Source organism: Lates calcarifer, linkage group LG6 (genome assembly GCF_001640805.2).
Source record: "Lates calcarifer isolate ASB-BC8 linkage group LG6, TLL_Latcal_v3, whole genome shotgun sequence".
In the NCBI taxonomy this organism is placed as follows: domain Eukaryota; kingdom Metazoa; phylum Chordata; class Actinopteri; family Centropomidae; genus Lates; species Lates calcarifer.
The window spans coordinates 15,236,643-15,255,263 of NC_066838.1; the positions used below are offsets into that span (position 1 = coordinate 15,236,643).

The 18,621-nt window shown below is 40.7% G+C and overlaps 1 protein-coding gene across 3 annotated transcripts in view; it reads left to right on the plus strand.

Moving 5' to 3' along the window:
* The window catches only part of cacna2d3a (calcium channel, voltage-dependent, alpha 2/delta subunit 3a), a 112,006-nt gene that overhangs the window by 50,349 nt on the left and 43,036 nt on the right, over positions 1-18,621 (plus strand). For all 3 annotated transcript variants that reach the window (XM_018668110.2, XM_018668111.2, XM_018668112.2), the window contains exons 6-11: positions 1,266-1,397; positions 2,906-3,117; positions 4,142-4,216; positions 7,470-7,559; positions 8,109-8,222; positions 16,004-16,082. In XM_018668110.2, the coding sequence (XP_018523626.1) occupies positions 1,266-1,397; positions 2,906-3,117; positions 4,142-4,216; positions 7,470-7,559; positions 8,109-8,222; positions 16,004-16,082 (702 nt within the window). The remainder of the gene's footprint in view (positions 1-1,265; positions 1,398-2,905; positions 3,118-4,141; positions 4,217-7,469; positions 7,560-8,108; positions 8,223-16,003; positions 16,083-18,621) is intronic.

The window sequence follows — 18,621 nt, forward strand, 5'->3', positions numbered from 1 at the left end:
TGAACCAAGCAAAATTGTGGTAGTAAGCAGCTGTAATAAGCTTGGCTGTCTGGTTGCTAACCAGCTAGACTCATTCCTCTCTCAGCCTGTAAACTGAAAAGAAGCTCAAATAATTGGATATGCCCCACGGTATAATGCAATCAGTTTGGATAGAATCCTAAGCAAAAGCTGTATCACATATTGTGCAGATACATGGGCATGCTTGCAGAGACACTGCACTGTTTGTTAGTATGCACACATATTAATATCGCCCCATTAACACTGAAATATTACTGTTAAAAAAAAAACCCTGCTGGCAGCATTTTAACAGGTTTGTTAGAGAAAATAATCTTTGTTTTGCTCATTTTCAGTTCTTATAGGAATTAAAAATAGTAGGCTGTCTCTATTTTGCAAGGTGTCTGTCAAGTTTACTATTAATGTTTCAATTGGAATCAATTTAATACATTCATTTGCAATTTAAAACATTTAAATATGTTATTTATAGTAAAGATACCTCAGTGTTAAATGCACTATGTGAACTCCTCTGGAGTCAAAAGCTGAGATGACAGCTACTGAGATCTGCTAAGATAGTTAGCTCTAGGAGAAGTTAATGTTTTTTTTTTTTAATTCAGTTTTTTGTTTTGTTTGTTTTTTTCTTCATTTAGTCACACTGAATAGTGATCCTAATTGATATTATATTTATTATTTTTATATATATTATATCAGATAATAAAAACTCGATGAGTACATTTAGTTTTAGCAAGTCTAGTAGTTGATGCAGGTCTTTTCCTGTAGCTGTTTTGCCGGTTAGCAATCTATGGCAGCCCAGATACTACCACATTGTGGTTACTATACAACCTGAGCAGCATAGATGCAGATACTGTGTTTTAGCTATATTTTGTTATATTTTGTTTTCACTTGATATAAAACAGATTTCACTAAGTCAGATACATATTCTTAACTCAGTTGTGACCAATTATGTAGTTATTGCATTTGGCCTTTGTAGAGAATAGTGTACAGTCTCTCCTATTTCTATTCTCTTTTTTCTGTCTGTTTCTTTTCTCTCCTCCCATCTCTTCTCTTTGTTTTTCTGCTAACACTTGCCTGTATCTCTGTGTAATGAATAGGTTCTGATAGTGATCTGTGGAGGTGCAGTGTGTGATGTGATATGACTGGATGAGCAGCCGCTAGAGAATACCTGTTCCAGCATTCTGGACTGTAAAAACAATGTTAACCTTCTTCTTCTTTCCTCTCCACGCTTGTCTTTTTTTCCCTTCGCTCCTTAGACTCTGCAATTGTCAACGGAGTGTACTGGTCTGAGGCCTTGAATAAAGTGTTTGTGGATAACTTCGAGAGAGACCCATCACTCATATGGCAGTACTTTGGCAGCGCCAAAGGCTTTTTCAGGCAATACCCAGGTAAGCGTGTGTTTGTTTGTGAGGGTGGATGGGTGTTAGGTAGTGGCTGTGTGTGTGTGTGTGTTTGTAATTAAGTCGCTGTCTCCCTAAAGCAGAATGAAGGGAATCTTCTCTGTGACTGACAGCTAGAGACTGGAGGCTAGCAGAGTGGGAGAGAGCAGGAATGTAGGGGGGGAGTTAGTGGGTGGGGTGGGGGTGGGGGGTTGGGATTGTTGAGATTAGAGAATGGGTGAAAAAGATGGATAGAATTAACATTTTCAGGTGAAGTGGAATGAATGAGAACTGAAGTAGCGTAATTAAGGAAATATATTGAATAGAACTGGTGAAAACAGTCTTATGTAGGACAGAATATGAGAAAATAAGTGGAAAGGCCTCTTATATTTGTTTTATCTTTTATCTTTTGACCTCTTGAACCTGCATATAAGTGTTCTTTGATTATGCTTTTAATATCCCATGCCTTAGTCTGTATCTGACATCTATATATTCTGTGCAGCTCTGGCCATGTAAAGACCCATTGTTAGTATTCTGACCTGGAGGCCTTCAAAGTCATTGCTGCATAAAGACTCCAAAACCTAAAAATCATTTTATTTTATTCCTTAAAGCAACAAACTCAGCTGTGCAACAGCGGCCTCTTTAGCCATGAGTGATAATTAATTATGTTGTGCTCCGAGTCTGCCCAGTTAATTGGTTTTCATTTACAGAAAAAAATCGCCTGACCAGAGCTCCGACTGCATAGTCCCACTCACTGAATGGTTATGCCAAACTGTAGATCAGTTAAAAAGACTTAGAAGTCATCAAAAACCAGTGCTCATTCCTGATATCCAGCGAGGAAACTTTGAAAATATCAAAGATTCTAAACAGAGTTTGGTGTGTTTATTACATCAACAGCACAGGATCAAAAGAAATAACTGCTGTGTTCACTTAGATAGTGGTAGATTGTTCCCTCTCACCAAAGTTTCACAGCGCAAGAACAGGCGTTCACAGGACAGAGTGGGAATGACAGAGGCACCATCTTCCTTCTTACAAGTCAGTGTACCATCGAAATTATTTGGAAGCTGTTAAAGAGAACTTGCTTTAAATGACAAAAAACTGCCCCAATGAAAACTGTTGACGTTGTTCTGTGATTTTTTTCCATTGGACATTGGAGGAGTTTCTAAAAAGATGTTGCTGAATTTAGTTAAACTTTTCAAAAGTGTTGTTTTTAAAAATTAAATGCTTAGAGTACAAATACCTGCATGGTACTGGGGTGCCAGCAGAAATCTAAAATCTCCATCTGCATGGAAATAGCACAGGGGCAGATGTAGCTTTAAAAAACAGATGATTATGATGAAAAAATCTGAAAAGCAGTGTGTTTTGGCAGAAAAGCATTACGACTCAAAGAACAAACTTCTTGGCCACCTTTTTTCAGTTTCTGCCAAAGTAATGGTTTGTTTTCCTTCTGTACAAATTATGCAACTCCAGCACTATTTCAATTCATCGTTTATCTTTGATGTGTGATGTTCTTCAAGGAATCAAATGGAAGCCAGATGAGCACGGGGTCATAGCTTTTGACTGTCGTAACCGGAAGTGGTACATCCAGGCTGCCACCTCTCCGAAAGATGTGGTGATCCTGGTGGATGTCAGTGGCAGCATGAAAGGCCTCAGGCTGACCATCGCCAGACAGACCGTTTCCTCCATCCTGGACACTCTTGGAGACGATGACTTTTTCAACATAATCGCTGTAAGTCCACACAGATGTGTACACAGCTGTAAGGGAGGCTCCATAAACTACTTAACCTCTATGTTTTTTAGACTCCGATACACACACACACACACACACACAGGCCCACATCCTCTCCTCCTCAGATCAGAGGAAATGCTGGAACGAATCAGCTTTCTCCTCTGTCACGCTCACAACCAATTAGCAGTCAGCTGAATGAAGATTTGAATTGCAAAAGAGACAGTTGTGATTGGATCCCGCCTCGGGCACCCAAACCATTGTTATCGCATCTCGGTCTGATGAAACTCCATGAGTGTGTAAGTGTGTGTGCGTGACCATGCACTTGCACGTGTGTGTCTCTGACGCCATTTCGCATCAAGACGGAGCTAGTCACTTTTCCAGCCTCCATTCTCTTTCTCTGCAGAACAAAGTCTTCATTATCATTTGATATCCTAATCATGTTATTTTGAAAATTATTCTTTTGAAAAACAGAGAAAAAGAGGATTTAGACAATCAGGCAGAAACACATTGTTTTCCCCAAACTCTTCAAAAGGGTGTGTCATTTTGACTCATCTGTTTCTTCTTTCGTCTTTTTATTTGTGCTACTTTTAATATTTTACCTTAGAGGACTCGCAGTTGTATAAAAGTTGTTGTGGATTTTTTGGATTTTTTTTTCTTCTCTGCTCCAAAATATATGCACTCACACAAAGACAGAAAGATGACAGACAGATGCATATGAACCTACACAGATTACCAGCTTTGGAAGTACACACTTCTATTCTCTCCCTCGGCCTTTGAAGTCTAATTCATACTCATGCATTAAATGATGAGTATTATCACAGAATGGCAGGCACTGAGTACATTGTGTACTGTACAGTGTGTGCAATGTGTGCATATATGTGTGCACTTTTCATCAAGATAAGTGAAGTTTCTAACATCTTCAAATTTTGTATTTTTATCACATTGAATGAAACCTTTCTATATATACACCACATTTAAAGTCATTACTATTACTGCTGTAATCATTCCTTTTCTGTTCTTCCAGTACAATGAAGAGTTGCATTATGTGGAGCCGTGCCTGAATGGAACTCTGGTCCAAGCAGACGTCACCAACAAAGATGTGAGTCTGTCTTTCCTTGTCTCCTATTGTTACAGTCATTTGGAAATCACTGATGAATTTTAGTGATTGAGGCTCTGGACAGGTTCAGAGTTACTTGAAGAAAATATTAAAAGAATCCATTTTCTGGTGATTCACAACAGTAAAAAGTGATTAGAGAGTCAGAAAGATATGTTTAGGTTCAAGTCTATATGGCAACCACAAGAATCTATACAATTCAAGTTTTTGTACCAAGGGACCGTCAATCTAAAATGACTACATGACCTACATGATCAACATCAGTTTTGATACTTTGTGCTTCAACAAGTCCATCGTGAGTCACTTAGCATTACTCAATGGGTGGCGTATTTGTTAAAATATGGTTTGGATTTTCCAGAGGAAGTGAGTGGTATAAATATTTCCATTTAATGTGGTTTTGGGAATGTTTGTACGTGTGCCTATGTTTATGTCTATGCATACTACTTCAACAGTTCATACAGGATGTTTTCAACAAGTTAGCACATGTGATAATTCTTGCCTCCTCCCTATTACTCTATGAGTTTCTGCTCCTCTCTGGTGTCTACAACAAGCTCCATCCCCAGGTGCCACTAAAAATTCCATCTCCTCCAAATTCTTTAAAATTCCATTTAAAAATTCAATTGCTAACCTCTATTAGCCCAGGTCAAATCTTCGGGACGCAGCTGTTTACGAGCAAATGCATGGACTGCTTTCCGTGTACCATGTGCAAGTACTGTAGAATTATGTGTGTGTTCACATCTGAGGGTGTGCGCCTGTTGGTGTTTAAGTTAGTGTCTGTTTATTTCTAAATGAGTGTACACTTATGCATATGGATTAGCATTATGTGTTTAACTCCAGATGGTAGTTTAATGTAGTGTGAGTCAGCCAGCTAAGAGGGGAAGGCAGTCTGCACTAGTAGATAAGGCTAATGTCTTTTACTTCAGCTGGGGGGAGGACGTGACTGTCACACTGGAGACTTAAACTTACCGATCTGTCTTTCCAAAATCTGTTATTTCATACCCAAACTTCAACTGGGTCACAAGTACCTGTTGTCAAGCGTCCATGGGACAAACAACATTCATCAGGCTATATTGCCATGAGTAGTTATTTATCTAATTAGACTTGTCAACAGGAATCTTGAAGCAAATCCATCCTGTCTGATTATTACTCACATATTCAGCAACTCCAGCCTGATATTTAGAGGCTTAAAGGGAAACACTCATCATTTGCAGCATTATCTCCATATAGCAGTTGTTGTGCTTAAACTCAGAGGAGTCCCCTGATGCGACTCAAGGTGCATGAATGTGGACAGTTGATGTTGAAATCGAAAGTCTTTATTCTTTGTTTTTAGCTGCTACTTTGGACAGGCAAGCTTTTATTTTTGCCTTTTTTTTTTGTTTTCCTCTGAGAAACTCTGAAGGAAAGACTCACCTGAGTAGTGTGAACAGCAGAAGCTAACAGAACCAGGTAAAGTTTAGTAGTGTAAATTTAACTGAGGACTATTTTGTTAGATTTTTTTTTTTTTTTTTCCAAATATGATGCTGAACCTCAGTATAGTTTTGACGTCATATTTGATAATGCAAGACTCATCAATCTACTGTTGAAACAGGCTTATCCTACTCAAATCACCACATGGTATTCACTGTTTTTGCCCAGCAAACCCAACTCTTCTTATGCTTCTTTTTTCCTTGCATTTAGCAAAATTGCACCTGCCTCCATGTTGAGATAAATGACTTGCCATAAAAATTCAGCCATCTGCAATTTGAGATATTTTTGCTCGTTCATTATTATGCCCCTGTAGCCAGGCTTCATTAAGCTGAACGCTGTGATCATTTCTGAGTATAAAAGGTGTCTGCAGCATTGAAGGGTTTGATGTCCAGTGTGCTGTACATTTCAGAGCCTTGTGGCGCAGCACAAAAGGTTGGGCACATTGAGCATTGCGCACACACACGCTTTCTGAATCTGCCACTTTAGTACACTGCTGCGCTGAGGATTGAACACAGCCCGCTGTGCTGAGACAAATCACTTCGATTTTAACTCACATACACTCACACAGACACACACACACACACATACACACACACACACACACACACACACACACAATAGGTAGAGTTTGCTGTGCTCAAGGGTAGAGCCTTTTGTTGGAACTGATTAACCCTTTTATCCACATCAAAGGAAAGGTTCTTTTTTGCCTTTGGGGGTTTTGCCAGGGATGCTTGAGGTTGTTTTTGTGCATATGTTTATTTGTGTGTGTGTGTGTGTTCCGTGCACATATTTTGCACCCAAGTGAGCAAGCCCTGATATGGCCTTACATTGCTTTGGCCTCCTTCTGTGTGTTGAGATACTCTCCTCCTCCCCTCAGTAAGGAGCAGAAGACTGGAGGAGATGAATGTAGAAAGAGCAAAAGAGAGGGAGAGTAAGGTAAAGAGACTGATGAGAGGATGGTGATGTAGGTAGGGCCAAGGTCTGGCGTGTTCCTAGATCTTAAAAAGTGAGAGACTGAGTCATATCTTCTAATTATACAATGTATGAGGGTTGCCTACATCTATAGGTGGAAATGGTTTTGCAGGTAGTTGGGCAGAGCCAGAGTCAACAAGATATGTTCCAAATCCCAACAGCTGCATCTAAATAGCTATAAATAGATTGAACTGGATAATAGGCTGTGCCCATGTGTGTGTGTGTGTGTGTGTTGCCCCCAGGCTGTTGTAAATAATGAGACATGCGCATGAGACCTGTTAGTTTGCTGACAACATTAAACTCATCATTAATTGCCAGAGAGATAATGTACCCTTTGTGGCACAATCACACCCATGAACACAACCACACAGACACACACACATATGCATACTCAGAAGAGTGAATGGTTGTCAGTTGAAAGGAGATGGACAGAAAACTGGTCATTTTAGCTCTTTCTGTCAGGATGTGACATTTTACTCTAAGATAATGGGGTCGCTTTCTGCAAAAACTGGCTCAGGGCCATGTTAAAGAGCCCATTAGACCATTGGTGCAATCTCAGCTCACATGTAAGTGACGGTAAATCAAGTTCAGTCAAATATTATGTTTCTCTGTATTATGAGAAAATGAAATCATTATCTTTACATCTTTTTACTGTAACTATCTGGTCTTTGTCTCTTTGTTTTTCCCTATAAAAATCAATAATGACCTCTAATTCTTCACCCTCTCTTTTTTCACTTGTGTTCTTTTCTCTCCTCACCATCATTGTAACAGCTTCTCCCCAAACTTTGTATTTTACCAGCATTTCCGGGAGCACCTTGACAAGCTGTTTGCTCAAGGCATTGGTATGTTGGACATAGCTTTGACTGAAGCCTTCAATCTCCTCAGTGACGTAAGTAACACACTCATGGCTGATCACCCACACGCAGGCAGACACACTCGAATGCACACACATACACAGACACACACACAAATACATACGCACAGAAAGCAAACAGTTTCATGCCCAAAATTAATTAGTGCACTGTAATTAATAGCTAAATCAACACAATCATGCAAAAACCAAGTAAACAAGACACTTGATGACTCAGGTTACTGGTTCGACATCTCCTCATTATGAGCGAGCAATTAATCAAACACGCATGCGTATGAACACACAGACACGTGCATTTACCACCCACTTATAAATGCTCATATTTGAACAACATGTATCTATACAAGGGACACTGCAATGACAAATGTCTCTATCCTGCTTAATGACTCATTTCTGTAATCTTAGTGTGGTAATGCACTCTGTAGATGTCCATGTAGTTTGGTGTGCATGTGTGTGTACAGATGAAGGCATACTATTATTATTCCATTAGCTCGCTGTAAGCTTTGTTTTGTTTCTCTTCACCTGCCGTAATCCCCCCCCCCTTCCTCTCTCTATCTCTATCTCCAGTTCAACGAGACTGGGAGGGGGAGCGAGTGTAGCCAAGCCATTATGTTGGTGACAGATGGGGCCGTGGACACATATGATGCTATCTTTGCCAAGTATAACTGGCCAGAGAGGAAGGTAGTGTATTGACCACACAAACACGCGCATCTACATTATTCTGCAAATGTGTTCCAGGACTGTTGCACATTGAGGTCAGCTGAGCTTGATTTCCTATTATGCCTTGTTCACAACTTCATGGACCTGAGACCATGTAATCCAATGAAGGGGCGAGCACTGGAGAGCAGCATAATGCACCTCTGTGGCTGTGAATGACTTTTTAAACTAGCTGTTGAGAGTGGACTGTGAGAAAATGAGGAATTAGGAAGTAGAACCATTTGACACAATTTTAAAGGGATACCAAAGGAATCTGCTACAGTCTCTTTCAAATACATCAGTCAACAGAAACAGTGAGAAAGGTAATCATTTATAAGGTTAGGTCATTGATTACAAATCACATATGATTATTGTAACTACATCAGAAATATAGTTTTTAAAGAAATATCCCACTTTCAAATAATATATCAACAAGTGTCATTGTTTCCCATATGGGCACACTGTGCTGTTGTCAGATTTCAGAGCATGTTTTCACCAAGTATTAGTATTTGGCTGAGTTGTTAGATAAAGTTTTTGACAAGCGGAAAGTGTTGAGCAGGCCCAGTATGGGGTCCTTTCAGAGGGCTTTAAAACAGAGTTAAGTATGGCCCTGTCTCTGAGGTCTGATCTGTCTCTTCACTGTCCTGCAAGGTAATTGTGGTGCTCTTCTGACAGGCCCTGAAATGAAATGGGAAGAGAGAGGGAGAGAGAGGAGATGGAGGGGAAGAAAGAAAGGGTTATTCTTAGGTCATTTTCTCCTGTAAAAAGAAAGCCCACAGGGTCTTCGCCCTTAAAAGGTTGAGGATAGAAGGACTAAACTCAATGATACATTCATACACCCTAAACACGTATATACCATATACATTCAGTACAAACTCTCATTGCCTCAGGTAGGTCTTTTAACAGCCTTGACAAGAAATGCTCGTTACAGAGTCTGCAAAATATTTTTTTGTGTGTGTGTGTGTGTGGGAGTGAGTTGTGGGATCTGGCAGCTGATGAGAGTGTGAGGACACATTATTAGCCAATTTTATTGAGTCTGTTTGAGCATATGTTTGTGTGCATTAATATAATGCATTAATATTTCCCAAATGCAGTTATATTCCCACGTGTTTGTGTGTGCCTGGTTGTAGTCGCAATTCCCCCCCACCCACCCACCACGCCAACACTCCTGCCTCAAGGCTGTAGAGCAGTGAGCGGAGCGGGGACAAGGCTGCTAGATAGTTCCATTTAGAAGAAGCCCCGCTGATAATAGAAGTCTTCAGTCTCTGTCACTCTCTCCTGTCTCTCTCTCTCTCTCTCTCTCTCTCTCTCTCTCTCTCTCTCTCTCTCTCTCTCTCTCTCTCTCCCCCTTCGCTGCTGGTTTTTAATGGCTTCCTTCCAACCAGCCTCACAGCTTCACCACTATATGGCATCACACTGAGCATACAGGCATGCGTAGGAAAAACTGAATGCAAATACACTTCTGAATGTACAGCATTTATTCCAAAAAGCTATAGAGGCCAGATCATAAAGAAAGTATTGCCTTGAAAAACAGTATCTACTGATGAAAAGTCTAAAACACTGAAAAACTTCAAATACATTCTATAATGAGTTTTTCTTTCATGTTACACCACTGATTATTTTCAGAGAGATACTGTCACCATTTTCAGATAACAGCCTTTTTGTAGATAAAGAATGTTTTAGAAGCTGTTTTGCACTTATCTTTACTTTTTGTAGTATGACCTCAAAAACCATAATGTACATTAATAAAAAACTGAAACAACAAACAACAAAAACACGAAGAACATTGTTGTGGCTCATATAAGAGTGTACCTGACACTGCTCTCTGACGTTTGGTGCAATTGACGGCTTGTGTGGAATACTGATCCCAATCATTTCTTCGAGTGAAAGGAGGAGATAAAAGTACAAGACATACTTGAACCGATACTCTCACTCCTGTACTGACACCCATAAATTCCTGTCTACATGAATGTGCCCACACACGTGTTTACAGCCTCACACTAAACTCACATGAACATGGACATATTTGTACACCCACACATACATGTGCGTCTAAACACATCTGCGCTATAATCTCAGCTAACTATGCTTGAATGATGCCTTATGATATATATGCAAAAAGCTGTTTGGCTGCTCAGTTATCATATAATTTGTATACTATTATCATTTTATTACAGAACAGTATTATGGGTTGTACTCTCTATCTACTTTTGGCATAATATGGGTGCCACATATGACCAAATTCAATAAGAGTTCCATGCAAATGTATTTTTTTAGAAGGTCATGAAAATGCAATATGTTCTTAATATTACTAGCGTGAGAATTCAGCCATATCAAACACCTTGCACTGAAGATCAGGAATATAAAGAAATGTAAGATGAATCTTAGCAGAGCAGCACCCTTGTTAACACCCTGAAAATTTGCAATAATTGACGGTTGTGAATTGTGAATCTTCTAAAATCTTCTATAGTACCCTATAATACAACAGGAAAAGTAGAAAACATGGCTTTGATGAGAACAGTGGTGGTGGGCACCCTTCACTAAAAAAAGTTGGCCATTTCCCATCTGGAGTGGTCTTGGGCTGTGACATCCCTAGACCAGTGATTTCTAACCGCTGTGTTGTGGCACACTAGTGTGCCGTGAGAGATCATCGGGTGTGCTGTGGGAAATTCTTTCGCCTAATTGGTCTAAAAGATTTTTTTTGAAAATTAATTAATTAATATCTGGAAATAATATGCCATTGTCAAGTGTCTGTGCTGCAATATAGTGATTGGAGGAGTAATTTAATATTCTTCCATGTCAGTGGGTGGCAGCAGGGAGCTAATTGCCTTGTTACTTTAAGACCAAAGAATTTGTGATGTGTGGGAGAGGTAGTAGTGACAGTGATGGAGAAGTTTTTGAAAAGGTTAAAATGCGATCTCCGAACTGGACCCTGGACAAAATTCTGACCCAGATGAAGGCCACAGTATGAGTGGTGGTCAAAAGAAAGCAAAAACAGTGAGCTCGAGGCAATACAGCGAAAGCTATATACCTCGCTGTGCTTGGTGTGTGGCAAAAAGCTATCCAACAGCGTCATGGTCCCAAGCAAGCTTAAACGCTGTCTCCAAACGAAACACCCCAAAACAAGAAGGCAGAATATTTTATTTTACACATGGGGAAACAGGCAACTTTAATGAGAAAAACCATAAACGTGAATGAGAGAGCCCTCAAAGCTAGCTACCACACAACTCATTGCCAAAACAAAAAAGCCACACACAGAGACATTAATACTACCTGCCAGCAAAGCCATTGTTAACGAGATGCTCGGCCCTGACGCGGTTAAAGAAATAGCTTAAGTCCCTCTCTCAGATAACACAACTGCCAGACGTATTGATGACATGTCTGCAGACATCAAAAGTGTTGTTTTGGAAAAGATGCGCATCAGTGGGAAATTTGCATTGCAACTTGATGGGTCTACGGATATTAGTGGACATTCTCAACTCTTGGCCAATGTGCGTTTTGTGGATGGAGACACCATCAGAGAAAACCCAATGTTGTTACACACTGTTTTTTGTACCGTGAGGCCCTTGTTGCCAAGACTTTACCAGCAGACCTAGTTCCTGTGTTGGATTATGATGTGCGCAGGGTAAACTTTGTAAAGACAAGACCTGTGAACAGTCACATATTTGCATCTTTGTGTGAGGAAATGGGAGCAGAGCATAAAGTCTTATTGCTCCATACAGAGGTCCGATGGTTGTCACGCGGCAAAGTGCTGGCCCGTGTGTATGAGCTGCACAAGAAACTTGAAGTGAGAGACTGTATTGTCATTTTACATACTGTATTAGGCTACAGAGTGTCATTTTCTAACATTTTTGGTTGGTGGTGTGCCGTGGGAATTTTTTCATGTAAAAAATGTGCCGTGGCTCAAAAATAATTGAAAAACACCGCCCTAGACCACTGATCTGCTGATACATTGTTCTTCTTTGGCACATAGTCTGCACTCAGGGACAGAAACTTCTGTCACCAGCATGAAAATTAGATATGGTGATATGGCAAAGATTCATAAAGTTGATCATTCATTGCATTCGCTGAAAAAGTTTTGCCATTTTTTGGGTCATAGAGCAGGATTTTTCTCTCCTGAGTTGCCCGACTGCCTGCACACAGAAGCCTTAAAGTAATTTGTTGGTATGGTCCTAGGCCAGTTTGGAGTATATTGCATCTAATGGCTCAAACTGAAATCATTTGAAGGTGTGTGGTGTTCAGAGATTGTATGTATTGTTATAGCCACTTCCTTTGAAATATATCAAAAAGTCTTTCTGGGCCAGATTGAGTCATTTTTTTAGTTGCCACTATATAAAAAAATCTACACAGGACAGCATTGACTGTGGGTGGCTTGTGGTGTGCCCATTTCCACAACTGTCGGCCATCTTGTAGAAGCAAGGTGAAACTAGACAACACTGGCAATTGATGAAAGATGCTGCGTTTCATCTGTTCTTACCGGCATGAGTTGACCTTGAAGGTGAAAGTATTGAAAAAATTGGAAGTAGGCTACATGTACGTCCCTCAGCTTCAGGAGATTGATCAGCTTGGCCACATATACCCTATCCTGTGCCTGTCCTTTGTGTGAACCACCATACCTTATCTGTCACCACTGGCAGTGAATCTTCAGGTCCCTGTGCAAGTCCTCTGCCAATATTGTTCATCTTGTTCCACCAGTAAAGGGCCAGCTGTAAGTGCCTGAAGGATACACCACAGCAGCACGGGCTGTAAGGGGACTCCGTGGGCTCAGTCCTACAAGAGAGAGGCACAGCTGCAGTGGGCACACATGTAGTAGGGCCAGCAGAAAGGCCTAGACTCGTGATATTGTGAGTCCAAAGAGTCAGAGACACTGTCTCCATGTGGCCCTGGCTCTCAGTGTAAGTTTTGAGAGATTCTCCTCATGCAGTATCTGCCTCTTACACATTAGAGTCACTAACTCAATCTGGGAATTCACCACTAGGCCTAGAAACCATATTCTCTGAGAGCCTGCACTTGCCCAACTTCATAAGCGTTTCATGTAAGCAGTGTTTTTTTATGTGAACATTCCCTTAGACTGACAAATTCATCTCCCCATCTTCCACCCCAAGAACAGGTAGTTTTTGACACTGTCTCCTACACACACATCAGTCTACTCTCCTAAACTCAGTCTCAAATATACCAGATTGATAATCAGATAAAATAGTATCAGAGTAAAAACTTAGAGAGTGATTAGAAATGGCCAGTTCCTGAATCTTTGCCAAGACTGATTAGCTGGACTTGTAATCATTTAGAAGTGTTGGGTCACCAGCTTTTTGTAATGGTGGTACAAAAGCAGATATCAAGATAAGGAATTTCATTAGAGGCAAAAGATAGATGAAAAATATGAGTTAATAAAGGAGAAATAAAATCAGCTGCTAACTTTAGAAAGTGTGGCACAAGGTCAGTATCAGTATCTTTCAATTTGTTTGAAAGTTTGAAAGCTTTGTGTACCACTGCAGTGGTAACAATTGAAATTACAAGGCTTGCTAATAGGTGTCGATAGAAAAGTTGTTTTAAAAAGTTGTCTCTCCAAATGAAAATGTAATTTTGTGGCTTTTGTTTTGCCAAAGATAAGCTGTTGCCATTAAGTGATAAACCAAACATTATTTCTACCTGTCATCCTGTGCCGTATTGCAAATTTTAATGTGAATGTCCGTGTTCTTACAATTGAGATCATACATCATACATATAATACAAAGCTTAGCCTTAGGATTTATTGTATTACAAAATGTAGATGCAATTACATTATTACAGTATGTACATATGTTAATGCAAAACAGACAAACTAACCCAGGTATAACAGTCATCAGCCTCAGTGGATAGAGCCCATATACAAACCAAAACAATTTAAGAATCATCCCTATGTAGCATCAAGGATGTGGTTTCTAGTTTAACCAACAGAGGCCTGTCTGGTCCTAGATTATGCTACATATTGCATAAGGCCACCAACAACAGAACAATTCACCTGCTGCTACTCTGTAACAGTGTGAGTTGCAACAGTGTGCTCTGGACATTAAAACACATGTAGCCTCGCAGAAGTACTTACAGCATTTAAACGTGTGTGTGTGTGTTTACACAGGAGAACTGAATACATTATCGAGTTAAGTGCTAAATACATAATGCAGGAGTGAGAGCAAATATATTTTTGCACACATGGGAACTTGTGTTTAAAATGAGGGCAGAGCGCGTGCCATCAGCCTGAAACTTGCCCTAAGTTACTCTTGTGCATGGATATCTGTGTGTACCAGTGCCTGTATATGAAGATCTCTATAAGCATATCTTTATGCAAAGTCACTGATAGATACATACAGATGTATATACTTGCATGTCTGTGTATTTGTATTCCTGCCTGCATGTGTGTTTTTATTCCTGCCCATATGAAATTTGTGCAGTCAAGTAGGTTGAAGATTGCATGCCGTGGCTCGAGCCCCGGCTGGTTTTTATCTCCGCCGAACTTAACTCAGCTGTAAACCTCTTCCATATTTAATAACCAGTCTGCTGTAGTTTGACCTCCATCTTGGCTACCAGTGAAGGAAAACACATAACCACAAGCAGAAAATCCCACTGCAACACCTCTCAACTATGGCCCTACATGGAGCGGTTATGATCATTTTGGCTGTGTTGTGTTTTCCAGTCACTCTGGCAGTGTCATTCACATGGCTGAGGTCTGTATGAATAGAAGATGATTACAGTCTAGATAATTAGGGCTGCTTAAAAATGACAGTCTGACAACTGCACTTATTCACAGTGAAACTCATTACAGTTGACAATAGACCAACAATATCCATACTAGAAATGAGAGCCTAGAATTAGCTGTCTGTGGTTTATATCTTTGTTTGCTAAAGCTGTTGTAATCACTATTGAATTTATAGGCTGTTACACATGGAAGTAACAATAAAATGAATATCATGTGAATGGAAGTATTCCTCAAAAAAGAAAATACCGTTTGTACATAAATTATATTTTTGCAATTTTCAGACCCTTCTGTTGAGTGCAGTCATCCAAAATCAGATAAAGACACACACACACACACACACACACACACACACACACACACACACAAATCTAGACATATGTGTGCATGCACATACATACATACACATGCACAAACACAAACAGACACATGCTGTCAGGGTGAAGGGAGGCAGTGAAAAATGCAGGCATGGGAGCTATGGCAGCTGTGCCCCCAGAGGCTTGCATCTGGTCCAATCTGGCAACCTGCTCTTCACACACACGCACACACTCGTGGGCACACACACCTGCCAACTACACCTGCTGCTAAAGCCAACTGAGCACTGCTGGGCAAAAATGGGTCTGGCAGCAGAGAGTTTAGAAGATTCTCTGGATTGAGCACGGGAAGCTTAAGTTTGGCTTTTTCAGCTCAAAATATTTACTTCATGGTTTATCATTCGTAGTCACTCTAATTGCAGATTCACTTATCTCATTTAAAAACCTGTATCTGGTAATCCTCAATTGTTTAGTTTCTTGAGCTGATAAAAATGATTTGAATTACCTAAACTTTAAATAAAATCTTAAAGACAAATTGAAAACTTTCATGAGTTCGTAATCGACCCTATTAAACAAGGAGGAAGGGCCTGCTAATCAGTGGCAGATAAAGAATAAGCCTTCCGCCTGGCTTTGACAGTGTTATCTTCTATATGGTGGTGTGGTGGGCCCTATCAAAATGCGATTAAAATGACTGACGGAAGCTATCTGCTTTTTCTCCGCAGGTCCGCATATTCCCTTACCTGATTGGTCGAGAGTCGGCCTTCGCAGATAATCTGAAATGGATGGCATGTGCTAACAAAGGTGGGATCTTACAACACGCACGTAAACCACTGTACTTTTTTTTCCTACTTATAATCTGTTTTTTGCAGAGGAAAGTTGCTGCATGTTGCCGTCAGCCAGGCGAAAATGAATACATTATTGAGCTCAGGATTTGTTTGAGGTGTTTGGTGGGTGTGTGTGTGTGTGTGCATGTTGCTTCATGGACGTGTGTTTGTCAGTGCTAGTAGTATTAGCACGTGTGTGTGACAGCAGGCAGCTGGTTCCAGTTGCACAGACCAGATATGTCACATTACATCTTCCTCTAAGCCTAAAGTCCAAACTATCTTGGCGATACACCACTTTTCAGCTGCTTTGTGTGTGGTCATGGTTGTCTCAGAGTGTAGAGCACTTTCCTTCAGGTTCTATATTTAGCTGGGAGGTGGGTGACAGAGACAGTCTGGCTCCATTTCCTCAGGCTGCCGTAGATAAGACAGGCAAGCCATAGGTCACACAAGGGGTGTGCGTGTGTTTCTAGCTGTGTGTGTGTGTATTTATGTGCAGATAAGAGGACAAGGGCATCCACAGTTTTGCTTGGAAGTGATATCAGAGGACCCATCCAGTCAGTTTGAGGGTGTTAGTGGCAATGATGAGACCTGCGTGTGCGTGTGTGTGTGTGTGTGTGTCTCGTGCCTTGCCTCACAAGTGTGTGCGTGTGTTTGTATGCCGGATGATGATTCAGGCTTGTGACAGTGACATCCTCTCTGCTCCCTGCAGGAGCTGTGCAGAACAGTCTTCTCTCTGCTCCCTAGGCACAACATCTCTATTCCAAACTACAGCAGAAAATTCAGTGTCATTTCCTCACTGTTTTACCTGAAGTAGTTTTTCAGGTGAAAAAGTGTTATCTTGTCTGCTGAAAGCAGTCACTGAAAGCTGTGATGTCAAAATCTCTCCCTGTGGTCTTTGAGTGGAGCAAAGGATATCGTTAAGATTCTGGAAATGCTGAGTGTACTTGCACAGATACTGTGGGTAAAATAATTTTAGGATTACCACTAAGCTTTATGGCTGTACCACCTACTAACAGAGCATACATAGTAGAAATAGTTTCCAGCCAACAAGAAAAGGATACAGGCCTTAGCCGACAACTGGATGAGCTCAACTAACTTTCTACCATCACTCTCCGTGTTTCCTGCCAGCTCAGTCAGGTCTGCTTAACACATAGATTCAGACAGAAATTAACTGAAAAATACTTCAGGGACAAGGGTTATCATTCTTTGTCCATCACAGCCTCAACAATAAGAGCTGTGCCTTCAGCCAATTCCCCTCTCTTTTTCCTCTAATCTGGTTCCCCTGGTGTCTGCCCTCAGACCAGCTCATATTATATAACACTCACCCTCTTGAGACTGGCAGACAATCAAAAATGAGACATGACAACCTGTGACAACCTTGGTGATCAAATATAGCACCTTTTGTATGTTGTTAGAATAGAGTGCATTCCATCAGTGGATATGCTATGCTGATCAAACATATACTTATCAAACACACAGTGTGTGGCCAAACGTATGCGGACACATAGTCCTCATACAATATCTGTGTGTACTTCTTTAGTGGCCAGTTTTTATCATGGGAAAGTGCTACAGTTAGTGCTACATGATGTTTTAGATGACAGGTTCTAACTTTATGGCAGCATTTTAGTGTGAGAGGTTCTGCTAGCGTGTGTGTTTGTCTGTGTTCAGGAAGTGGCATTATAGTCATAGCCATGGTGCCATTACACATACGTCTTATTAAGTTGTGAATACAGCACAGTTATCATATGTTGTATTTCTAGCCACAGAAGAGGCACAAATCTCTTGTTTATGTATGATGTTCTCTACCCTCTGGTACTTGTGAAGGCTTGAAAGTTTGGATTCAAAGTGCAAAACATATCTCTGAGTCTGAGGCTATTATGACACTATTGGGGAGGCGGTCACAAAATTTGGTTGAATTTAACTTTTATTTACCTGCATTTACATAACATGCCAACAAGAATCTATGTGATGACTCATGCATCACAAAGAAAAGTGTAATTTAGTTAATGAACATGTCTCTAGAATTTGATGGTCACTTGTCACATAGGGGTATACGTAAGGGGGTCCACATAGATCTGTAGTGTATTTTAGCTCTGCTTCGTATCATGACATTTTTCGTCTCCACCTCATCCATTATTTTCATGTATCAGGACACCTTGTTGTGAATTTTTGCTGACATGTCACCCAAACCAAGGCCCTTTAAAAATATATGAACGCCCTGATCCTGACCAGGCCACGCTGCAGCTGTCCTGTCCTGTATATATGACAGGTGTACCATGTCAACAAAAAGCGGGGGCAGCATTCATTTTTTTCCTCTCCCCCAGCTCATCTCACTGGCTCCGGTGGCTCAGCCCGAAGGACGCCCTCAGCCTTCCAGTGGGAGTAGTCATTCTTCACTCACCGCTGTGATGAACGATGCAGTTAGACTGAGGCAGCTTGCTTTGTGTGTGATGTGAGTCTGTATGTGTGTGTTGTCATTGCACTGTCTGCCGGAATAATAGCCGCATCTGAATGTC